Below are 26,985 nucleotides of genomic sequence, written 5' to 3'. Positions count from 1 at the left end.
CATGGTATGGAAATAAAATCTGTAACCGTGGTGAATGATATCCAACACCCATTTGTCTTGAGTAATTAAATCCCAATTTTCTTTGAAAAGAGACAGTCTTCCTCCCAAAGGAGCTGCCAAACGAGAATCTGCTGGCAGCTGAAAAGACAGGTCATTGGGTCTGTTTACGAAAGGACTGACCCCTGCCCTCACCAGAAGTCTGAGCAGGTGAACTCCCTGTTCTAGGCCTAAAAGAACCTTGAGCCCTGCCCCTACCACGTCTAGACCTACCCCTAGACTGGGAATCATAAGCAGGATATGTCCACCCCTTAGCAGGCCAATTTCTACTAAACTTTGGTGGCTGCACCTGCAAAAATCTTTAACAGTTTGCATAGACTTAGCTTTGTCCTCCATTTTCTTTAAAACTGCTTCCACAGGCGATCCAAACAACACATCAGACTGTAAAGGAGCATCCAAAATCCTTGTCTTAACATGCTCAGCTAAATTCTGATCCTTCAACCAGGCATGCCTGCGAAGAACAGAACTGGTAGCAGCCACCCTCGAGGAGGCCTGTACAGCATCAAAACCACATTGCAAAGAATGCTTACCCACTTGTTCAGACACATGAACCAAATCCAGCAACTCTTTACACTCAATACCTTCCGCCAAAGCATCCACCTTAGATTTCAATTGTGAAAGGAGATAATTCTGATATTTTAGCATGTGAAACTGACAATTCAATGCTCTCATGGCTAGAGTGGAAGAAGTATACACTTTCTTTCCCCACCTATCCAAAGCCCTTGCCTCTTTATCAGTGGGAACAGGATTTTAACCACAGAAGCCTTTACACCCTTAGGCCCTTGAGAAATAGTTTCTGGGTCCGCCCTAGGACTCTTAAACAAATATTTATGAGCTTCGGGCACCCTATAATACCTATCAGGCTTAACAGGAGCAGGAGGCAAAGAGTCAGGGTTCAGGGAAGCCTCTGCAAAAACATCTTCCACCACATTCAACACAGGAGGAATAGCTAAAGGCCTATGCTGGGGTAAAACAAGAATTCCCTAAGCCTTTTCCTGAATCAGAGTAATCCTGGCCTTCCCATTTAAAGTGCTCCCTCATGGAATGCAGAGTCTCTGAAAATGAGAAATCCTCAGGCGGAGAAGCTGTAGGAGTGGAATCATCCACATCAGAATCAGAATAAGTAGGATACTCCTGCATATCTTCCACAGAAGATTCTGAAGCCTCTGAACACTGTTCAAAACTATCAAACTCCGGTTCCACCCTAGGCCTCTTATCAGGCCGGGGCATAGAACCCCTAATCATAGTAATCAAATCTTCTGCCATTTTAAGCATATGTTTCTTAGGTACAGAACCCGAAATGCTAGGAGAAGCCCCCACCGAAGCTGAACTAGGCCTACCTCTCAAAGAAGTTTTGGCAACAGAAGGAGAGGCTCTAACTACCTTGGGAAGAGAGGGAAGAACAGTCACCTGAGAAGCCCCCTCAGCCTGGCCTACCTCCTGAGAAGGCACATCCTGTAATAGTATAGTTTCTGCCTGGGACTCCATGGACACTCCTGGCAAAACCTCCGGCTCCACTGAGCCTTCTAAAGAACCGACGTCCGGGACTGCCGGTTCATCAACCCTAGGCTTCACTGTTTTATCCTTGCGCTTCTTGAGGAAGCGGCCGGAGCATCCGACGGCATTTTATAATTGCAACGCTTCCCAAACACTAACCTGGCACAGTCTAACCTCCTCTTAATAGTGCGTTTGTTAAACCTAGCACAAGAGCGGCAACCAACAACGCCGTGCTCAGGCCCTAAACAAGGTATACACAAGGTATGATAATCCCTATGAGGTATCTGTTTCCCACAAGAAATACAGTTATTCACTTTTTCTGACATCCGTAAAATACTGAGGCAAGAAAAACCAAAATGTTCCCAACGGGTACTTAGCCAACTCTGTTTCGGTCTGAAACTCCGGTTTCGGAAATATTTCAGAACGCCAACCTGCACTCGCAAAACTGCTTCTGCATCGGACCATGCGGCAAAAAAGACTGAGGATATGACGTCGGTCATGCGCATTAGTACCCTGACGTACTGACGTCAGTCTAATGCGCCCTGACCGACGTCAGCCTTATACTCTGGTATTCGGGCCGACTGGACGCGGACTATACCCAATAGTCAGGACTGCAGCAATGGAAGACGAAGAACATCATGATATAGGACTCTCAACACATGACAACCCACAGCTTAGAAATTAGATAACTGGAGGTAACAGCAATCAAGGAAAACGTGTCCTTTAACCACTTATTTCAAGCTCAGTAAAAGAACGTTGGTCAGTAGCATGGGTGTGGTAGCATACTGGCCATGAAATTTAAGTCACAAGTCAAAATAAAGGATAAACTCGCAGACAGTTGAACGTGAATAAACATCCAACCGAATACCATATTCAGGGGTGACTAATTACCCCACTATTAAATAGGAATCATATTAGCACCAAACATGCAGGTACAGAGATTCTAGATTTTGTAAATACAAACTTCCTGGACCAGACTGTCAATATGCCAACTAGGGGTACAAACATACTGGATCTGGTCGTTGCTAATATTGGAGAGGGGTGCACACCTCTGTCCTCTCTGGTAAGGTCTGACCACAAAACAGCTTCCTTTGAAGTAAAAATAAAACCCAGTGCCCCAACTAACACTGTAATGTTCAGAAACTACTCTAAGGCTAAATGCCTGCTATTAAGTAAAACAATAAAAAAATAAATAAAAAATTCCTAGCAAAATTTCAAGTCCCTAGAAAGCCTGAGAACACTACTGCCTATGGAGAACTGCTCACAGAAAGTACAGTTTTGTACCTACCATAAATGTAGATGTTCGAAGATCCACATTGCTGCAGTCATAACTTGTGGGTAGTCTGCTGTCCTCGGTCGGCCCGAATACCAAAGTATTAGGCTGACGTCGGTCATGGGCGCTCAGATCTGACGTCAGAGCGTCAAGGTATTAAAGCGCATGACCGACGTCATATCCTCAGTCTTTTCTTGCCCCAGATGTCAGAAGGCCCTAAAAAGAAAGGCCACAGCCAAAAATAGAATAACCTCCAAAAGCCATGTTCAAATAACAGCTACAACCCGAACCATGCAACCACTCCAAACTACAGAGGGGAAGGAGGGAGGGTAAATTGGACTGCAGCAATGTGGATCTTCGAACATCTACATTTATGGTAGGTACAAAACTGTACTATGTTCTTCATCTCACATTGCTGCAGTCATAACTTGTGGGTAGAATCCCAAAGCAGAGGTAAAGGGAGGCTGGCAAAATCATAAAGCATTGGGAGCTGCCAAAATGCCCTGTAAGACTGCAGTGGCAAATCCAGCCCTAGATTTGGAATAAAGAGGAAGATGGTAATGTTTAGAGAAAGTATGCACTGAACTCCAAGTAGCTGCTTCCAAAATATCTTTAGTAGCTACCCCCTTAAAAAAGCAGTAGAAGTGGCAGTAGCCCTAGTGGAATGAGGTCTGATTCCAGCCGGAATCTCCTTACCATGATGAGAATAACAAAAAGCAATACAATGGCCAATCCACTTAGAAATAGTTTGTTTTGAAACAGGTTTCCCCTGAGAACCCAAAGCAAAAGAAACAAACAACTGCTGAGACTGTCTGAACCCTTTAGTCTTGTTCAAATAATAACGCAACTGCCTGTGAATATCCAAAGTGTGCAAAATTTTCTCCCCTTTATTTTGGGGATCTGCATAAAAAGTAGGCAAATTAATAGATTGGTTCAAGGCCACATTTGAAACCACTTTAGGCATAAAAGAAGGGTTAGTACGCAGAGATACCCTATCCTTATGAAAAATTAGGAAGGGCTCAACTGCCATTAGAGCCTGTAATTCCGAAACCCTTCTAGCAGACGTAATGGCCAACAAAAAAGCAGTCTTCCAAGACAAAAACTTCAACTCAGCCGTAGCTGCAGGTTCAAAAGGAGGTAAAGTAAGTTTTTCCAACACAAAATTGAGATCCCAGGCAGGAGTTGGAGCTCTACGCGGGGGTCTTATGTTCTTTGCCCCTCTAAGGAATTGCTTAAACAAAGGATGAGAGAATAATGGTGGGTCACAGTCATAGTGAGCAGAAATGGCTGCAGCATGAACTTTTACAGAGGAGAAAGACAAACCCTTGTCTAATAATTCTGTAAGATATTGAAGAGAAACACTCAAATCAGGCCTGGAAACATCAAAGCTTTTTGCTTTGCTCCAAATAAAAAATCTCCTCCATTTATCAGCATAAACTTTCCTTGTACTAGGCCTTCTGGCCTCCAAAATAACATTCAAAACTTGTTGAGGAAGCTGCGACCCTCCAGGTTCTAGAACAGAATATGCCAGGCTGTTAGATGCAGGGACTGAATCCTGACATTGAGGAAGTGATTGCCCTCCTAAGTCAAAAGGTGTGGAATCGAAGGCAGAGGCCAAGGAGGCTCCCGTACTAAACTCCTCAGCAGAGGGTACCAGTGCTGTCGAGGCCAATCTGGAGCTATTAGAATCATGGAGGGCTTGTCTTGTCTGACCTTCAAGAGTACCTTAGGAAGGAGAGGCAGAGGCGGAAAGGCATAGATGTGAAGGTTGCTCCAACTGAATGATAGAGCATCCACTTTCCAAGCTGTGGGATGAAACATCTTTGTGCAAAACTTTGGCACCTGGAAATTTAGTGGAGAAGCGAACAGATCTATGTCTGGAGTCCCCCATATCACTGTCAACTGTCGAAATACATGAGGATCCAACTTCCACTCGTGGGGATCCACTATCTGTCTGCTCAAAACATCTGCTAAGGAGTTCTGTGCTCCTGGCAGAAACCTTGCTTGAAGAGTGAGGTGCAAACTGAGAGCAGTCTCCCACAAAATCATAGCTTGCCTGCAAAGAGGGTACGAATGGGTTCCCCTTGCTTGTTGATGTACCACATGACAGTTGTGTTGTCTGTTTGAATCAACACTTGCCCTGGGTGAAGTAAATCCTTGAAAGCCATCAATGCAAACTGGACTGCTAACATCTCCTTCAAGCTGATATGTAAATGTTGAAGTCTGGCAGGCCACGTGTCTTGAACCCATTTTCCATTGAGGTGTGCTCCCCAAGCCTTGTCCGAGGCATCTGTCGTTAAGATCTGACTCGCCTCTGGTCGGGTCGCAGAGAGTCCCTTGTTTAGGTGACATTCCTGAGCCCACCACAAAAATTCCTTTTGAATGCAAGGTATTATCTGAATGACAGTGTCCAGATCGTGGCAGTGTTGTGTCCATACATTTTTGAGATACCATTGTAGCTTCCTCATATGCAGTTTGGCATTGGGAAGCACCAGAATACAAGATGCCATGAACCCCAAGGCTTGAAGGACTGTCCTTGCAGTCAGCCTGGACCGTAGAGACAATTGATGGAAGTAAAGTGTAAGATTCTTTTGCTTGTCCGTGGTCAAAAAGGCCATCTGGGAAGCTGTATTCAGTCTCACACCCAGAAAGCACATTTCCTGAGAGGGTACTAGACTGGACTTTGTTTCGTTCACAGAATACCCTAGGCACCTTAACACTGCCATAACATACAGTAGATGGTGAAGAAGCTCGTGCTTGTCTTGATCAAGAATCAGGCAATCGTCCAAATAAGGATACATTTGTATTCCTCTTAACCTGAAGAAGGCTATCACTGGAGCCAGAACCTTTGTGAACACCCTGGGCGCAGTAGATAAGCCAAAGGGCAATGCAGAGAACTGATAATGTAAAGTCCCAGCCCGAAAACGCAGGAATCTCCTGCAACTGGGCCTGATAGGAACATGAAGATAAGCCTCTTTGAGATCCAGAGTTACCATCCATTGATCTTTGCCCAACAGAGGCAGAAGTTGTTGCAACGTCAACATTTTGACTGTAATTCCTTACACTCTATGCCCTCTGCCAAAGCATCCACTTTAGATTTTAACTGAGTAAGGAGAAAATTCTGGTACTTCAACATATGAAACTGGCAATTCAAAGCCCTCATTGCTACAGTGGAAGAGGTATACACTTTCTTACCCCACCTATCCAAAGCTCTAGAATCTTTATCCATAGGAACTGGATTCTTTACAACAGAAGCCCTGACACCCTTAGGTCCCTGGCTAATAGTTTCTGGGTCAGCCCTAGGACTCTTATACAGATATTTATGAGCCTCAGGCACTCTGTAATACCTATCTGGTTTAACTGGCGCAGGGGGCAAAGAATATGGATTAAGGGAAGCCTCAGAGAATACGTCTTGAACAACATCCAAAACAGGAGGTATAGCCAAGGGCCGATGTTGTGGTAAAAACAGAAATTCCCTAAGCCTCTTACGGGAATCTGAGAAATCCTGACCTTCCCATTTAAAATGCTCCCTCATAGAATGCAGGGTTTCTGAAAAAGAAAAATCCTCTGGAGGAGAAGCAGAAGGACTGGAATCCTCTGCGTCTGAATCAGAATAAGGAGGAAAATCCTGAATGTCTTCAGCTGAAGACTCTGAGTAATCTGAAGCCTGCTCCAAACTTTCCACCTCTGGCTCCACCCTAGGCCTCTTATCAGGAGGGGGCATAGAACCCCTGATTAAGGAAATTAAATCTTCTGCCATTTTTAGCATGTGTTTTTTAGGCACTGAACCTGCAGAACTAGGACTGACACCTGTGGAAGGCAAACCAGGCCTGCCTTTGGAAGGTACCTTAGAGACAGAAGGAGAAGGCCTAACCACCTTAGGCAAAGAAGGGAGTACAGCAACCTGAGAGGCCCCCTCAGCCTGACCTGACTCCTGAGAGGCCACATCTTGCAAAATTAACGTCTCCCCCTGAGACTCAGTTGAAGCCTTGGCTGGATCAACAGAATCCACCGTAGTTTCTAAAGAGCCGGCGTCCGGAACGGACGACTCATCCTGCTTGGACCTTAATGATTTTTCTTTGCGCTTCTTCGCGGTAGCGGGCGTCGGAGGATCCGACGGCATATTGTAATTACACCGCTTACCGAAGACAAGCCTAGCGCAATCTAACCTACGTTTAATGGTGCGCTTATTAAATCTAGCACAAAAGCGACACCCGACTACATCGTGCTCATGCCCCAAACAAGGAATACAAAGAGAGTGGTAATCCCTATGCGGTATCTGGTGGAATTGCAACATCAACAGGCTCAATAGGCTTTATAACAGAAAGAAGAAAATCATGGCAAAAATTAGGAGGTGTAGCACCCAGCAGGATAAAAGTGCTCTTATCAAATGAAACAAACCATTCAGAGAACAAATAAAGTCTAGCAAAGCCCAGTTTGTAGTAAATTTGGTCTCCTAGGCCATGGACAACCAAAAGACATTCTTTAGCTATGTCTGCAACCTCAAAGGCAACATTTAATTGTGTGCAGAGCTCACTGTTAATGCAGCCACCTATATATACTGAGACGAAAGATATAGCAAACCTACTGGCTGACAAATTCATCTTTAACTTTACCAGTTCCCCTCCAACCCCCCCCCCCCCGCCTCCTCTCAGGAGATATCATCAAATGTAACTTCTCCTACTATCACTAGAGAACAGGCCCTCAATGCTCTCTCTAAGGCCAGGAACAATGCATCAATGGGCCCTGACAATATCCCAGTCTGTCTTCTAAATAGCATGAACATGACCTATCATTTTCTCTGGAATCACTATTTAACCACAACCTCCAAAAAAAAAAGGCGGGTCATCTACAGACCCTGGAAACTACAGACATAGTCTCATATGCAAAGCCATGGAAAGAATTCTCATGGAAATGATCAATAATTATATAGGAAACCTCCAGACACTGGAACCAATCCCAGTTTGGTTTCATCAAGGGGAGGGCAAACCTACTCAACCTGGTGGGCTTCTTTGAGAAGGTCACCAAAGCAATGGATGAGGGCAAAATGGTTCACACTACCTACCTTGACCTGGCCAAGGCATCTGACACAATACCCCAGTCAGTTATTGTTGATAAACTGAAGAGGTTAAGTATAAACCCTTATATCACCAGGTGGATGGCCAGCTGAATCATAGGCAAGACTCAAAAAGTGAGAATTGGGGAATCAACATCTAAAAATAGGTCAGTCACCAGTGGCATCCCTCAGGAATCAACCCTGGGGCTGCTCCTTTTTGGCATCTGCTCCTCTGAAGTCAAGGCCAATGTTAATGGCCTCTGGCTAACCAAATTTGCAGACGAGTGCAATTTAGGAACAGCAACAGCATCCCCCACCAATACTAATGCTCTACAAGAAGGGTTGACAGACAAACAACAGGTGTCAGCACCATGGACTAAACATAAATGCCAAAAAATGCATATGAGTATCCTTTGGGAAGTCAGCCATTCCTGGTAACTATCATATTGACAACACGTCTAAGAGTTGACCCAACCTTTGACCACTATGCGTCTATGGTAGTGAGGAAATCATTCTATGTTGTACAACTTATAAACAAAGGTATGGCACCATGGTCCAAAGAAGTTATTGTTCCACTGTATTTGACATTCATCAGACATATCATGGAGTACAATGCCCTGTTTGGTATGTTCCTAACCAGGCACATCCAAAACTTAAATGCCCACACAGATTTTTACTGAAAGAACACAGGGCATACATAACATGTCCTATGTAGAGCACCTCAAAGCACTATCACTGTATTCTGTTTCCTATGGGCTGTTAAGGGGCGATCTATGCCTGGTATACAAGGTATCATTGGACCCCACTTTAATGGATCTCCTGCATATCTGCAAAACAAATAGCACCAAAATTATCTGTTCTAAAGACTTAAACATTATCTGTGATAACATATATGACTTGCTGGAGAAAGAGGTATATATCCCAGAGAATACCTCTTATTTGGAATATGCTCCACATCCATGTGAAACAGAGTTCCTTCCTAACCCAATTCAAGTGTAAACTGGACAATTGGATGGGGAACAGGAGACTCATCCTTGGTTTGGCACCTATGTCTTTGATGTTTACAGACGGCACATATATGATTCATCTCCCAGTCCACTGCTTACATTTACCAACAAGACCAGAACTTGTCAGAGATTTCAGATGCATGGCTAGGCTTAAAAAAGGCCCCAGTGGTCATTAGACTAGTAGTTGCCTAAGAACTATTGCATGAGTCACCAAGTCATTATTTACCAAAACGGACAAAATAAGTAGACTGTGAAATCAAAAAGATACTAGAGAGAGGGTATATACAAGAAAAGATCATGCTGCAGTCTGCTGCAAAATTTTTTTTAAACTAGGTTCCATGGACCCTGACAATGGGAATGCTTCTTTTAAACAATACTTGGTTTAAGGATACATAATTGCTTCAGCTGGTAAAGGTGATACAATGGTTATTTTACAGTATTTCATCACTGTGGAATTATCACAATATTTAGCCTGACTTGACAAACTGGTCAATGTGCTTAAACAGAGTATTTAGTGCACAGTGAGAGCAAGGTCATTTGTAGACTTATGTAGCTGTAGAGATTTTATGGGTAATCATTTGAAATGTGGGGACCTGCTTCAGCGAGGCCCATATGGAGACTGAATGGTAAGTAAGAGATGACCATTCCTTGTAATACTCTCATTTCTCCAAGATACGGTGATCAAGGAGTAGGTATATATAAGAAGGGGGATATGGGTGGATTGCCCCCACCTCCAGAGGGGTGTAGGGGGCTTACCCCCTCCAAAAAACAAGTATTTCCGCACTCAGCATTATGAGTGCCGACATTTCAATTGGGAGACAATTTTATGTAACTTGCTTAAGTTAATAAAATGATGACAAACACGGACAAGGGGTGACTGAGGGGGGAAAACGATTGATGGCAGCTTTGTTATCAGCAGATAATGGATCAGGCATAGTTAGGTCAGTGTGCTTGGTAATGGGAATGCATATGGTATGGAGTACAAGTCATATTTCGACAGCAATAGCTTTAATGAGCTGTAATGTTTAATATACATCATTTAGATTTGAACTGCATACAGTAAAAGTATATCTCAGTTACAAATGGAGTAAACATACATTTTGTTAACTACATGAACCTAATATAACAGTTTGGAGATAATGATTCTATAGGGTAATTTGCTCTGATGGTCACAGAGCAAGGCATATCTCTCTCAACCAATCTGGGACAAATTCAGAAATTATCCATCAAAATCAGAAACACTTTTCAAGTGTTAGTACTGTTAATTTGAGATATTATGATAATGTGAATTAATATACATTTTCTGAAGTAAAATAAGTTTATAACTCTCATTATTTTCAGTGCTTATTAATTCTAATTTACCACATTTTCTCCAAAAGTCAAAAATTTTAGGAGGGATTAAGATGGAGAGAGATGAAATGTGAATCAAAATCAGGGACAGCTGAGAGATATGGACCATGGTGATACAAAGGGTATAAGCTAAAAAGGAGAGAAATGTAAATTCAAAACATTAAAGCCTTTGAGATACAGTACCTTAACTGTGTTACAAACATAGGGCGAGGAAAAGGACAGCAAATGTAAAAATGTCCACTTTAGTTTTAATGTGCACATGAGAATGATGAGTGAACTGCAGCGGAGGCAGGGAGATTAAAAACAGAAAATGCTAGGAATGTATCTTTGGGTTTATAACTTATTTTTCTGATTTGTCCAGTTTAAAGTCTGTCAATGAGTTATTTTTTTATACTGTAAAATGTGTATTGCCAGTACATGATGAGTTGAGTGCAGGAACTCTTAGGAATCATAGAAAATACAAGGCAAAAGACTCTTGTGACCATTTACGCCTTGCCAATACAAGCCCTTAGACTGTACCTTCTTTTAAAAGGAGGCCAAAATCAAGTAAAGAAAGGCACACAAGTGGAGAGACAGCACAATGTATTTGAAAAAGGCTTTATTCCACACAAAAAGTAACGCCAGTAAAATGGAAGAGTCGTTTTCGTCCAAACCAAGTCAGACTTCATCAGATGACACACATCAAACTGACAAGTTCCTTTTACACATGAATTAAAAAAAAGTGTCCCGAATTAATTACGCTAATCAGAACCACATACTAATTAAAACCCCATAGTTCCTTTAAAATATTTCTTGTGAAATGTCAAAAGTTTTCACAAATACATTCACTAGTATTGCTCATGTTTTGAACATACCTTAGAACCACTTAAACAATTATAGAAATAATATGCAAATATTGGCTCAGTTAAAAAGTAACTCAGTAAAAAAGTTTTATGTAAAAACATTTTGTTTAACAAAAGTAATAGTTAAAAACAGTATGTAAATGCTACCATCTAGTGGCCGAAAGATAAACCACATCCAAAAAATACATAAAGTGTAAATTTATAATAGACTAACTGAATGTCAATATAAAAAAGCATAAAAAGCTATAACCATATAGCACAAATACCTAACTATTGTAGTAAATCTACATAAAAGCACAATAAATAATTTTTTACAGTGCAATACAAATTTAGCATAATTTGATGTTAATACACATTTTAACCAATAGGTTATAAAATCACAGTTTAGCTGCTCTAAGTTTTAAAAGAGGGGCAATGCTAATATACTCGAGCCCAGGTAGTCTCCCAGAATCAAGGGTAACCTTCCAAAAATGTTCCTGGTACTCAAGGCGAGCCACCCAAGGGCTACCCCTGATGTCCATAGGAACTTGCTCAACCACAAAGAATACAAAATTAGCACCAGCACAAGTCAAGGTCTGTTTATATAAGGCACTTTTCTCACTAGATGTCCTGATGTCATAGTAGTGCTCATATATACGCTTCCTCAATCTACGCTCCGTTTCCCTATGTAAAATGCCTGGCATAGTGAGAAGGAAGCCAAATAAACGACTCCATTGGTGTTGCAGTTGGAGAAAGCATTACTAATGACATCTCTCCCCCTACTTTGAGTGTGTACTTTGTCACGGTCAACAATGTATGTACACACACTGTGCACAAGCACCACACTTGAAGGTACCAGATTTATTATGTTTAGTCTCTCTGACAGGTACATGTGACTCAAACAGGTCCTTAAGATTCCTGCCCTTTCTAAATATGAAGTTCAAGGGTTTTTTCCCAAAGTAGTCAAATCAGTGAAATTAAGGAATTTCTCCCATTCCCTATTAATAGTGTGTCTTACAAAGGGGCATTACCCCTAAAATCCATGGGAAAATCCTATTAATCAGTTTACCGTCATCCACTGGTTTAGTAGATGGGGTCTCTAGTGGGCCCCTCCCTAACAAGGGATCCTAAATCCTTTAAGCAGACCTTTATGAACAGTAAGGCTAGTTATGACTCTAAGGCTGCCACCACTACCCAAGGCAATAACAAGACCTTCTTTAGTTATATTAAGAAATTTAAAATTAACTAGCAGTATTGAACTGTGCTAATATCAAATATTTTCTTCTACTCTAACCACAAAACAACTGCCAATACCCTCAATGACAACTTCTGTTCTAATTACACATTGGCTACTAATCCCATTGCTCGCTCCATTCCAGCCCCCTTCCATTACTCTGAATCTGACTGTTTGCTGATAAATGCTAAGCACCACTTAACCCACTTACTAATCCTGCCCGTGGTTAAGGATGGTGGCCAAAAGCTGGAACTCCAGTAGCTATGATGAGTAAAAAAGATCACAAGAGAAAACAGCCTTAGGGTGTGCAGTAAACAGTGCAGGCCACACAGTGGAAGATATACAGTGTTTAATGCCTTCTTCTGTCCTCTGTGCTTCCTGAATCTGAGGTAGCAACCAAGCAGACACATAGGGTACGTGTAGTTCATCATATGAGAAACTGAAAGCACTACTCCAAATGACTAAAACTTTTTCAGATGACATAAGAATGTCATTTGGTCTTGATAAATGTGCAAAAGCAACCTTTAAAGCAATAAAGCTGCAGCACCAAGAAAACATCAGAATGTGGTATAAAAGAACTAGAGCAAGAAGAAGTGCATACATATTTGGGAACTGATGAAGGATCAACAATAAAACACAAACAAATATGAATAAAACTTAGTAAGAAAAATTTTAGAACACTTAAATTAATACTGAAAACAGCGCTGATATCTAGGAACAAAGCCAAACAATAAACCAATTTGCTCTTCCTGTCCTAACTTACAGTTCTGGAGTGATTGACTGGCCCCAAAAGGTAATGGATAGGTTAGACAGGAAAACAAGAAAGATGCTTCATGCTCATCAAATGACTTATAAAAATCTGTGCATACAAAGATTAAATATTCCCCATTCTGAAGGAGGTATGGGCCTCCTCAAAATTGATTACATATATAGATCTGCAATTGTGGGAATGTATACATATTTGCTGCCATCACAAAATCTCAAATGTAGTGAAATATTGACACGAGGAGAAGTAGTCTAAAGTAACTTTCCTGCTTAGTTTAGCAGAAGCATATCAGTGTCAACCGAGAATGAAAATCAAACCAAAAGTAGATAAAAATCAGGCAGCAAATGAATGTCAAAAAAACAAAAGAAAGAATATAAGGAAGGATCAGATGAGAAGACAAGAAATGTAAAAAAATGCATAAATATAGTTAGTTGCAAGTACACAAAACTCTTGCAACAATCTCATATTGAACACAGGAATGGTTAAAGAGAGGTGAATTTCAACCAAAAGACAAAAGGTTAATACTGGCACCCCAAGGTAGTGGACTACATACATGTTGGTTTACAAATTCCATTGAACATGTGGAAGAAACAGACAAATGTAGGCTTTGTAATACAGAATTGAAAACAGTTGCATATCTTGTTGCTGTTTGTGATATACTAATGGCAAAAGGACTGTATACTGAAAGACAAAATAATGTGGCAAGACTGTTGCATTGGAGATTGTGCAAACATTATGGCATTGAAGTGGCTGAAAAACACTGGAAACGAGCTACAAAACATTATAGAAAATGATGAAGTTTATATCACATGAGATCACCCATTACCAACAGATCCAAAAATAGATGTAAGAAAACCAGATATAGTAGTCCATTGAAAAAAAGAAAAAAGTAGCACTGATCATTGAAACTGTTACACCCAGAGTCTACAGTGACTTACATATAGAGAGAGACACAAAGCCATAAAATGCCAGGACTTGCAGGCAGAAATGACGGCAATTTGGAAGAAGGTTATTCAGACAGTTCCAGTAATAGTAGGAGCAATGGGTCTTGGAACGAATGGTATTTGATCAGAAATGCCGTTCATCGAATTCCACTCATGTTGGGGGTCTGTGCCCCCACACCTCCCGCTAATTATATATACCAACTCCAAGATCACACTACAGTGAGGAAAGGACAAATTTCCCAATCCTCACTGTACCGCAATCTCAGTATGAACAGTTTGATGAGCGGCATGTTTGACGTAATTGCACTGAAAATGCCGTTCAGTGAACTGATTTTTCAATGAACTGATAGGGACCCTACTGGGCACATTGCAGATGCTGCGAAGAGTACTTCCAGCTAACATCAAAGACCAAAACAATACTAATTTCATGAACTTTAATCATACTTTGATTTAGGAAGAGGGTCCACTCTCTTCATGGTATTAGAAACCCAAAAGACTTGGTGAAATTAAAAGAAGTATTCTCCATTTTTCTGGTCCTAACCTTTCCTATTGTTGCTGATATGCACACTTGCACATGCAAGAGCATGCTACACCTTCCCCTGTCAGTAGGTACATTTCAGCATACATTACATGACGTCTGACATGCAGATGCATCTTGACAGTGACAATTTCAAATCCATGTCCCAAATGATGCATACTGCTCATCTCTTTGTCCAGTAGATGCTGGCACTGCAGTGGGATGGGCTACCCTCCTCCATGCAGGATGAGCAAGCATTTATCAGCTTGCTCAATATGACCCTACCTCATTGGCTCATACAGCATACAAATCACTAGTCACAAGCATGCCTTGAGTCTTCTGGGTCAAAGACAGGGCTTTACTCCACTGCACCATGGAACCGACCAGTAGCTTGTCTTCTTGAGTACAGAAAATTCTGCATAAAGCTACCTACAAGCCTCAAAAACAGCATTCATAGTTATTGACTCCATGAATGATATCACACATCTCCACTTCCTTCTTCTCTAGATACATATTTCTGCATTTATGATTTCATAACACTGCTTAACAACATCATAACCAGTCCTGGTACTGCATATTCACATCACCAGGCTAAGACTTTGTGCTCACCATATAATACTCACCAAATACTCTCCACCTCTCACTGAAATGACCAAACAAATTTTATACATAACTGTTGCCTGTACATTCCACTAAGATGCAAGTAGACTTTCCCTTTAGTAATTCCTACCTCAGTAAAATCTTAGAATGTACAGATGTAACTGCTTTATGTGTATAAATGTAAACAGAAATGTAACTATTCTGTGTTTAACTGGAACTTAGTATATGCACTGTAAGCAAATGGAGCTTTCTCCCCCCAGGCATCTGCTGAAACTGGGCATTACCCAGTCAGACTTTCCCAGTAAACAAAGACAAATAAATAAAAAATAAATAAATGGTAGGAAGGTAAATCCAAGGTGGATATCGCAAACCAGATAGCCTCTCCAAGGAAAGGTATCATGTGGTGAGGGTGCAACTAGAGGACAAAAATTCAGGTTTCCTCTCTGTCTCAAAGACAGGAATCTCAGTCCATGCTGACTTAGATGAAGCTGAAGATTATGGGGAAAAGTGAGAACACCTCCAGTCTTTAAGTGTAAACCTTATGCCTTTCTCACCTGGGAGGTCATGCGATCTACAAAATCAAGCAAAGTCAGTCATAAGGCAGCTCACACAACTTACAGGGAAGCATGTACCACATGAGCCAGGCTCTAGGGGAGTGAAACTGGTCCAGTGTTCCCATCAGAATAAACTGGTGAATGTTGTTATCACAGTCCTGCTCAGCCACCTCCTGTCTCACACCACAGACATCTTCAAAGTCAACCTTAGGGACAGGAATGACTAGTTATCTACATTACAAATGAATCTGCATACAGCAAATTCACCCTCATTGCACATAAATCACCAAAAATCTACTTGCCGACCCTTCAAATTATTAACAAGACGAACAACGAAAGCAGCTAACAGACTTGATAGGAAGCAGCAGTAGACAATGACTGCTGTAGTAAAAAAGAGAGCAGGAGCAGGTGAAGCTGAAGTGACTCCTTGGTGTAGTGCTAAAAGAAGGCTTTGTAAGCATAATATCTGCAGTTCATGTCTACAACTGGGTGTACATTTATCTTTTGATATCATGCAGACCTGTTCAATAGTGAGATCACTGTGACCTTTTATGTATGTACTGGACTAGTTATTTTATTTATATATTATGGATTACTGCTTTATTTAATAATTTACTTAGACTATCTCCATTTACAAACTAAGCATACATGAAGTTGAACTAAAAATTTAGTACAAAAAAAGTTTATTTTTTCTGATCGATGGCAGTTTGACTGAGTTTAGATGTAATGCGCCATGGTGATTTTTACTGTAAACACGTACCTCAAAGTCATCCTTTTCAGTACAGTGAAGCAAAGGTGATCTGGAGCAGATTATGTAGGCAACCACTGCCATTAAGAGAAAGGAAGGATGATTGGAAAATACATTGTCAAATAACTTTAACCATTCTTCTCTCGTTAAAACCTCAGAAAAAAGTGTTTCCAAGAGTGGCCATACATAAATCTGAAATAAAAAGAAAGAATGATCGATGGATGAATCTGCTAAGAAGTTAATGTTTTCATTATACTTGTACAGTTATTAGGGTAGCAATTTAAACAATTTTCAGTAGTTTGACACACACTACTGTTTATCCAGACCAACCTGTGAAACGCATACCATTTTACTTAAAACTGTTCGCTCGTACGTTACAATTAGACTTGGAATACAACAGGTTATCATGGTAAATAAAGACACGCATTACAAAGGACCCCTACTGCCCGAATGAAAGCAAAGGTCTCACAAACAATGCATTGAATAATGAAGGATGTGAACCGCTGATGGAGGAACTCTCCACAATTGTAGACACTTGGGTAAAGGGATCACTGATGAAGCCCATTTCCATAATATCTGTATCAACTCAAATTTAATTTTTTTCCTCTGTTCATTCCATATTTGATGTATTTTATAGAGCTCAGTTTGTCACTGAAAACAGCCAACAAACTAGCACATTTACCTACTATTTGATGACTTGAGGAACAAGCTAAAAAGGAAGCAAATAAATATCACAGACATAATGTTTTCCACTCAGCAATCAAAAGCAGTACTGACATCCTCTCCCCCAGTTCCTTGTTACCTTCCCTCACAGAATATAACCAGCAAATCAGACTACAAAGGGCTGTGAACCCGGCATTATCATCATAATTTATTTACTTATTTTTGATAGCTGTGAAACTATCAACAAATTTGCTAATCCCTCCTAGCTTGACAGAAACCAAAGGAGGAAAAGGTTGTGAACAGTCAGATAGAATCCCTCTTTACCCAGAACTTACAACAGAACTCCAAAACACAGTGAAAAAGGGTAGTATTACCTTGTATTCCAAGAGATGCACTTAGAAGGCAGGTTCACACAGGCACACGTTTTAATGAAGGAGTTGCAATACATAAATTCAAGAAGGATCCACACTCCCTACTATCTGTAGGTCATTCTAGGTACAAGAACTACTCCAGCCCTCTTCAGCCAAAAGAGGTTCAAAAAGACAAATGGGGCACAGGCAGGAAGCTGGAGGGTGGGAAATACAGTTGTGTATGTAAACTAACTATAACAGTAGATGTTTGAATGATCCCTGCTGCAGTAGCCTTAGCTATACGGGTTATGTCCTGCCAAGGATATAACAGCCAGACAAGCTTCCAAAGCTTCAAGGCAATCTCCACATGCCCAAACCATCAGTTAGCTTGAGCTGACTAAAAAGACAGGTTTGGAAGCCAAGCCCTACAGAAATTTCATGGCAACAGAGAAAGGGAAGCCAAGCCCTAAAATGAGAATGATAGGAACAACAAAAAATACATTTTACACCCTGGCATAAAAACAACACACCAAAAAACATTGATGGATGGAGGGAGTGGTTACTGCAGCAGTGAACATTCAAACATATACTGTTATAGTAAGTTTACTTACACAACTGTACTATGTTCATTATACTGATCACTATTGCAGTAGCCTTAGCTATATGGCTAGATTATCCTAGCTTACTTCATTTGGGAGGTCAAATGAGAAGAGTCCAGGAGGAGAATGGTCTTAGCAAAGCTTGATAAATACCTAGAGAAAGAATCAAGCTTACAGGGCCTTGTGAAAGTATATTCAGAGGACCAAGTTGCTGCTTCTAGAATACTTGTAGAATCAAATGCCTTCCATAAAGCCATAAATGAAAACAAGGTCCTGGTAGAGTGGGCCTTGACCCTGCCTGGAATGGTTTCATTGGGGTGAATACAACAAAAGGTAATGGCTTTAGACAACCATTTGAAAATAGTCAGCTTTAACACAGGTTGTCCTTTCTTATTACCATCACAAGAAATGAACAACTGATTTGAACATCTGAAAAATGTAATTCTGTCAACATAGTACCAGAGTTGTCTGGAGACATCCAAGGCAATGAGCATCCTTTCTCCCTCATTTTTAGAATGTGGAAAGAAAATACACAGATTGATAGTTTGGCTTAAAAGTAAACTTGGATACCACTTTTGGCATAAAAGAAGGATTAGTTCTCAAAGAAACCCTGTTCCTGTAGAAAAATGAGACAAGGTTAACTCACCATAAGAGCTTGCAACTCGCATACACTTCTTGCAGAGACTACAGTAATCATTAAACTGTTTTCCATGTTAAAAACCTCAAGTCATACAGGTTAGTTGGTTCAAATGGAGCAAGAGTTAGGTTCTCTGACACAAAGGAGGGGCCACCAGTTTTCTTAGAGACCTCCTAGGCAAAACACCTTTCAAAAACATTTTGACATCAGAATCATTGAAACAGGAGAATCTAAGGGCAGGTATGCTGAAATGACCAATAAAATAACCTTGATAGAGTAAGAAAGACCATAAGAATAATTCACACAAATACGGTAAAACCAGAGAACAACTAGCCTTGAATGGGTGCATTTGTATGTTGTTGGCACCAACAAGAAAACCTTTTCCATTTGCTAATATATGATTTTGTAGTAGCAGGCTTTCCTGCCTCCATTAATACCTGTTGCAATCCTCAGTAAACAGGTGCCTAAAGGGAATTAAGAACCCATCATTCAGACAGTCAACCGAAGTTGACTGGGGTGGGATGTACCAAACACCCTGATCTTGAGTGTAGAGATTCACTCTTAAGAAGCATCTGTTATTTAACCCTGGCTACTTCCAAAAGGGAGAACCACTGTTTTACCTGGGCCAGAAGGAAATAAGTCACCACAATGACCTTGGGGGATTCCTTCTGAAGATTCAAATGTAACCTGGATAACAGTGGAAAGAGTAGAAAAGCATACAGGAACAATCCTGCCTAAGGAAAAGAAAAGGCATCTTGTCTTTCAGGCCTTCTTGCATGCAGTCCTGGAGCAGAATCGTGCCTGCAGATTGCTCAAAAAGAAGGCAAAATAGGTCTTCTTGAAAAACTCCCACAGATGGATCAAATCTTGGAAGACCCCCCAATCTAGTTTCCATTCATAAGGGTCTGCCTTTGTCCTGCTCATCTTGGCTGTCATACAATTTTGCTATGACAGAAGTAGGATGCCTACACAGTGAGACTCGGCAGTGAGGCTATATCTCAATCTAGCAATGCTTAGCCTGCAAAGGACGCATGATCTGGTTTCCCGTTGCATGTTGATGTACTGTGTGACTTGGTATTGTCTGTAAGAACTTGAATAGGTACTTCGGACCACCAAAGATGATTCAGAGTTAAGTGCCTTGATCAGGCCATGCATCTCTTTTACATTTATTTACTACAATCTGACCTTGGTGTCCCACACACCTTGAACTTTTATCCCTCCTGAAACACCTCCCCAAGCAAAATCCAAGGAGTCTGTGGTGACTGACTGCTTCGGAATAGGGAGGGAGAAGGGGAGGCCTGGATTTAAGAATATTTGCTGTCTCCTCCAAGTGCTTCTGACAAACCCCAGCTCTGGGATTTGAAAGGACAGAGGATATTGGTGCTAAGACCAGAGAGACTTTAGATACCACTGTATCTTACTTATGTGGAGTCTCATCAGGGGTATCATGAGAATCAAAGATACCATGCGATACAAAATCCTGAGGTATTCCCTCACAGTGACTGAAGTCTGAGTGGAAATAGATCTAGATATAGTTCTATTGTTTCCTGTGAAAGAAAACCCTGAACTAAGGTGTCTGTCTGACACCCCAGGAGCACAATCCTGTGTGAAAGAGTCAAGAAAGACTTCTGAATGTTCTCTTGGAATCCCAGCTTGGAGCTTGTGTAAGAGATCTCTCACCCAAGTGAGAGATTCTTGACACTTTGAAAAAGACTATGCAAAGATAAGCAAGTTGTCTAAATATGAAACAAATGAAGATATCCTGTAGCCTGCTATGAGCTATAACTGGAGTTAGACACTTTGTGAGCATTCTTGGTGCAGTGGATAGTCCAAAATGTGAGGCAGAAAACTGATAATGTGATCCAGGCAGAAAACCATAAGAAACACCTTGAATGAGGAAAAAGAGGTAATAGGTTGTGAACTGATATAATTTTGAATTCAGGCACTATCGCAAACAGGTTTAAGAAAGAAACATCATGAACTGGTCTAGGCATTTTCATCCTTGAATAAAAACATTTCCCAAACTGAGAACGAGGAACTGGTTCTATCACACCCTGGGACAGCATGTCATGAAGGACAGGTGGAAATAAGAGAGTCTAGTCTTATAGGTGAGGGATTACTGCTGGAGAGGAGGAATTTCCTCCCACTGCCATCTGTAACCTTGCTGAATGATGTTCAGAATTAATTTGCCTGAAACTATCTGCTGCCAAAGAGAAAAGTGTTGATTCAGAAGACCTTCTGGAAAGGTAACGGGGCTACAGGGTGGGGAAAGGAGACTAGGTCCCATTAAACAGTCATTCTGACTTGATGGATTGTCTTTAGTTTTGAGAGGTTCTAGAATTCTTTTCGGAACCACCTTTCCACTAATTGAACATGTTTTTACTTGCATTTTGTTGGGGCTGTTTATTCTGTTTTTTTTTTTTTTGCTGAAAACTCTGGATGACGGGTTAGAGAATCCCTTAGAAAATATGGAAAAGAAGGGCTGAAAATCTTTTGGAGATTCCCTGTTATCAACCTACCCCTTTCATTACAGTTTTAGAGTACCTCCGCCGCAGAAAGGCCAAAAATAAAATCGAAAGTAGAATTTAAAATCTCATTTTTAACATCTTGGAGGTTCTGATAACACAGCCAGGTGACCAGTTACCACAGCTCTGGAAGAAGTATTAACTCAGTCATACACACACACTGAACAATGAGTAGTGAGATGTACAACATTAGTAACTAAATCATTTGAAGTAGAATTTTCCTTAGAAGAAGAAATTGCAGACAAAACATTCCTCACATGTTCACAATTAGTCAGAAATTAAAGTAACGTACTTATCGTAATGATATATATGAGTAGTCTCTTTCTGTCCAGTTCAAACTGCAGGTTATCAGATCAGACTTGGCTCCAAGACCAGACATTTCCAGAAAACCTCAGCTTCTCAAGCTCCGACTCCTCTACACATAATGCTTAGCTCTGCTCAAATAACCTCAGATCAAGTTTACCCCTCTGCAAACCACTTCCACTGTGAAATCCAATCACATAACACCAAGGACCTCTAAATGAAAGGAGGAAAAACAGCCTCCAAGAATCGGTCGTCCAAGGATCAAAAGAAATACAAAACAGGAGACAGCAAGATGGTGGGACGGCTGAACTGGATGAAAAGAGACAACACACACTTACCGGTATGGTAAGTGCATAACTTTTTTATCAGATGTTGTTTTTTCCATCTGAGTTCAACCTGTGGAATAGAGTCCCCAGCAATGCTGCACCCCTGGGAGGTCCTAGAGGAGCACAGTTCACAATACGTTGGAAGAAAAAGAGGCTCTAAAACCTTCACTGAATATCCAAATTCAGTGGAACACAAAGGTATGCTGACCCACCTAAGTAGCCATACCACAAATGTCATCCATAGCCACTTGACAGGTAGCCATAGCTCTAGTAAAATGACCATTCAGTTTGCAAGGCAAGGTCTTTCCTTTCAAACTGTACCCAAATGAAATACAAACTTAACCAATCCTGGTTCTACACATGCTCATCATAGGTTTAAGACTTTGTGCTCACCATACAACACACTCCAAATACTCTCCTTAAACAGAATACTCTCAACCTCTCACTGAAATGACAAAACAATGTTTATACATGAGGGCTTTCTCTTCAGTAATTAAAATCTTATAATGTATAAATGTAACTATTGTTTGTATATAAATGGAAATGGAAATATTACTGTGTGTTTAAATCAAACTTAGTATAATGTACTGTAAAGCAAATGGAGTTTTTCTCCTCAAGCCTTCACTGAATATGGGTATTACCCAGTCGGACTTTCCCGGTAAATGAAGACAAATAAATAAATAAATCAGAGAGCCACTTAGAGTAGATTTACACAATGGCTTTTTCAATCAGGCTTTAGAAAAAGAAAAAAAGCAACTAATTAGACTTTCTGAAGGCCTTGGTCCTATCCAAATAAAATATCAGTTGCCCATGAACATTGAGACAATGAAGCAAATATTCTCCTTAGTTTCAAAATTCAGGAAAAAACATCAGTAAGTGAATGACCTGATTTAAATTGTTCCCTGTTGCCATCTTAGGCAAAAAAAGCAGAATCCATTCTGAAATATACCCTGTCTTTATGAAAGACCCAATATGGAGGTACTAACCGAGGATAAAGCCTGCAGCTCTAACACGTGCCCAGCTGAAGTAATAGCCACCAGGAAACTGGTCTTCTAAAACAACAGCTTCAGGGGAAACCATTGCTGCTGGTTTAAAAGAAGGTCCAGCAAGCATGTGAAGTATAAAAGGCAGATCCCATGGAGGGACAGGAGGCCACAACAGAAAGGTCCACTTGAGAAAAGCCTTTGAAACATTTAATGCCACCACTGGCGTATAGTCTTTGCCAATGTGAAAGTTAGAGGTAGCAGCCAATTGCACCTCAACAGTGGAATATCTAAATCCTGAATGAAATAATTCAGCAAGAAAATCAAGGGTGACTTCCACAGGTGCTGAAAAGGGATCAGGGCCTTTAGAGGAAACCTAAAAGGGAAAGATGTCTCCACTTGCTAGTGTAGATTTTGACAAAAATCCTTTTATCTAGACCCACAAAGAAGCCTCCACTCTAACCCCCCAAAATTCTGGAGTACTATCAACAAACTCTTACACCCAGGAAAGCTATCTCCTCCTAACCCATCCCCTAACAGCTCTCCACACAACCGCCACTCTTCTGAACTCCTTTTTCATTAACTCCATACAAAACCTAATTAAACCAAACAAGGATAGCTGCCTTGACTCCCCCCCACCCACAGAACTCCTTTCTCTATTAAGCCTGTTCCCACCTCCATCATCAGATCACTACTCTATAAACTAAAACCTTGCTCCCCTTCTGCTATCTGCCTCCACTATACCTCAAACTAGCTGCCCCTTCTATCGCCTAGCCTGTCTCCATCCTTATCAATAGGTCTATTCAGGAAAATTCTGTCCCTAATATCTGGAAAAAGTTCTATATTATACCATTACATAAAGGTGGTAACTCCACTGACCCCTCCAGTTTCAGGCCTATTGCGATTCTATCTCCTCTGTCTAAAATTCTGGAAAAATGCATACACAAGCAGTTCATTTCAAATCTCATTCAGGAAAATCTCTTCACTCCAACACAACACGGTTTCCAACCACATCATAGCACAACTACCGCACTACTGTCCTTCACCAACTGTATTGCTACACCTCTTAACAATAACATGTCATGCCTCTTCCTCGACCTTTCTAAAGTGTTTGACACTATGTTTCACAAACTCCTCCTTTCCAAACTCTCCACCTCTACTTTATCCTGGTTCTCATCATAACTTTCAAATAGAGCTCAATCAGTCAAATGGCTCTCAGCAACATCACCTTTGCTCCCTATTCAAACTGGTGTGCCCCAAGGCTCCATCCTTGGCCCACTACTATCTAACATCTTTACTAACAATATCTAGCAATCATGTCCCCTCTGCACACTCGTACAATATGCTGATGACTCGAACATCATCACAACCTCCGACAATCTACCCCACCTACTCTCCCTCACTCAAGACACCCTCCATTCATTTGAAACATGGCTCACCAGTAACCAACTGCTACTCAACCCCAACAAAACAAAACTACTTCTCTTCCTCCTCAGGTCCCTCAAACACCTCAAATCCTCCCTCTCAGTCTCTTCTGTAAACAACACTATTAAGGTTGACTCTCACACTAAACTTTTCGGTGTTTATATAGATGACAAACTTAAAATTGACATCCACATCTAGACCTGCGTCAAGAAGACACACCAAAAACTAGGATTATTATACAGAAATAAGAAATTCTTAATACAAGATTCTAAAGTGTCCCTAGCTCAAGCCTACCTACTGCCTACCCTACTATATGCCACCCAATCTTCACAAACCTCCAAAAAAATCTGTCAACCAAACTGGAGCTTACCTACAACAAAACTGCTATATATGCCACTAACCTTCCCTATCACTCACATCGCTGCCTCTCCTTACAAAAATGTCCACTGATTAGAACTCCATAATCAACTCCTACTACCCCAACTCCTTCTGACACATACCATACTATCATCCATCAACCAACAGCCTGTCCATCACTAGCAACCAGCATCTCTCCTGATGTCTCAAACTGGGAACTTCATAGCTCTAACCAGCAGCTCCTTCAAATCACCAAACCTAATAAAGCTATAGGAACAATGCTATATAACCATTCAGTTAGCTCCTCTTGGAACCAACTCTCTCTCCATATCAGAACTATCCAAAACGCATCTAATTTCAAACTCACTATAAAGGAATATATGCTTAACTCCTGAAATGCCCCTGTAAAGACCCTACCTGAACCCTGCCTAAACTGTCTTCTCCCCCCTCCTCTTTCTCGATTCCCTGACAACTCTGCCTCTTCTCCCCCTTCCCCCTGCAACTTTTTTTTTACTGATGCCTTTTCCTATCTTTACTTCTAGACTCTCCTGCTCTGTGACCTTGCACTTCCACTATACTCCAATCTTCACTCTACACTTTTACCGCCAATCTCGCCCTCCTCTATCATTCTTTACCTCTCTCCTCTTCCTACAACTTTGTGCATGGATCACTCTCTCTGACACCCATACACCTCACTACACTAAGGCATAGGTTAGTAACTTCCTACTCCAAAGTACTGATTTTTTATGTACTTCCTGTGCTTGTAAAGCACATAATAGTTAATTCCTATGTTTAATTTTTTTTCCTCCTCATACATTGTAAAAAATGTAATATATTTTGCTGTATGTACCTCCTCTAGACTGTATATTTAAATGCTGTACTGATTGTATGTGAAAATACTTTACTGACTGTAAAAAAAATCTGTGCTGTAACTGGAGCTTTTTTCCTCGTGTCTCTGCTGAAAATTGCACTGGCCAGCCAGACCAACCCGGTTAAGAAATGGCAAAAATAAATAATAAATAAATTTCAGAGAAGATAACAAAATATGGACCACTCTGTCTGAAAGCATGGGATCTCTGGCCATCAAGGGAATTGGAGAAAGCATGCAGTTAACCTGAGTATCTAAAGGTCGGGTAGGACCAAGCTCGCTGGATGAGAGATGAGACCCAGAATTTGATCAAAGACCCAAAGATTATAGTTATTCTCCAAAAGGCAGCTTTCTAGAGAAAATGTATTATTATTAATGGAGTTGGTAGGTATACATACAGGAAACCCAGAGGCCAAACATACAGAAGAGCATACCTGGGTGACTGCCCCCGAGGACAAAATAAGGCATAAGAACTGCTGCACTTGGTATTGGATGGGGAAACAAACAGATTACAACTTGATGTTCCCCACCACCAAAGAATCCAAGCTACAACACTTGGATTTAGGAATCACTCATGAGGAAGAAGAATACTCTTGCTCAGACTGTCAGCTAAAATGCTGGACTTCCCCAGGATGTGCATTGCTACTAGAAACTGCTGAGACAAAATCACCCATTGCCAAACCCTCATGGCCTCCTGACCGAGGATATGATCCGGATCTTCCCTGTTTGTTTAGATACAAGATGGCTGACATACTGTCCGGCTGCACTGAGATCACACCCTTGGGGAAAAGGTCCTAAAAGACCTGCAATATAAGGAGGACCATCCTCATCTCCGAGACATTAATGTGAAGACTAACCTCTATCACTGACCAGGATCCTTAGACTGTCTTCCCTTCGAAATGCCCCTACTCCCACCTGAAAAGGAGAGTTGCCATCATGACCATACCTTGCAAGGAGGAAGAAAATACAGTTGTGTAAAATCATACCAAAACGGTAGATGTCCATCTCTTCACTTATGCAGTATTCATTACAATAGGGATCTCCTGCCAAGGTTAGGCTGAAGTCCAGCCAGTATACCAAATCCTTTAGTTTGCTTTAAGAAGCACCGTACATCACACGTGTGCTCCTTGCTTAGCACAGGGCATAAAGGAGGCGTCCAGACATACCACCCTCAGAACTGAGAGCTGCAGTGGGAATGCTAGTCCAAGGAGTAGAGAGGTAAACAGTACATCCAGAAGAGAAATGGACCAGGGGGCGGAGGGAGGGAGGTAGTGAATACAGCAACAGTGAACAGAAGGACATATACCAATATGGTAACATTTTACACAACTGTACTTTGTCCTTCCATTTCACTGTTGAAGTATTCATTACAATAGGGAGAGTGTTAAAGCTCAGAATAAGAAAGGGAGGAAGAAGGACCAGCAAGGCTCTCTAGGAACCCATGAAGAATGGCCCTAACTCTGGACACTTCATCCAACTTGTAGTGCTTGGTAAATGTATGCACAGAAGTCCAGGTAGCTGCCTC

At 41.1% G+C, this 26,985-nt stretch overlaps 1 protein-coding gene across 1 annotated transcript in view; it reads right to left on the bottom strand.

Annotated features, from left to right (window-relative positions):
- Nucleotides 1-26,985, bottom strand: part of TBC1D31 (TBC1 domain family member 31) — a 1,335,355-nt gene that overhangs the window by 677,651 nt on the left and 630,719 nt on the right. The window contains exon 13 of the mRNA XM_044066576.1: nucleotides 16,437-16,616. Coding sequence (XP_043922511.1) covers nucleotides 16,437-16,616 — 180 coding nt within the window. The remainder of the gene's footprint in view (nucleotides 1-16,436; nucleotides 16,617-26,985) is intronic.

The sequence above is a fragment of the Protopterus annectens genome, chromosome 3.part1, assembly GCF_019279795.1.
Source record: "Protopterus annectens isolate FY-2018-M chromosome 3.part1, PAN1.0, whole genome shotgun sequence".
Classification (NCBI taxonomy): domain Eukaryota; kingdom Metazoa; phylum Chordata; order Ceratodontiformes; family Protopteridae; genus Protopterus; species Protopterus annectens.
This window is presented reverse-complemented; position numbering and strand designations above follow the sequence as displayed.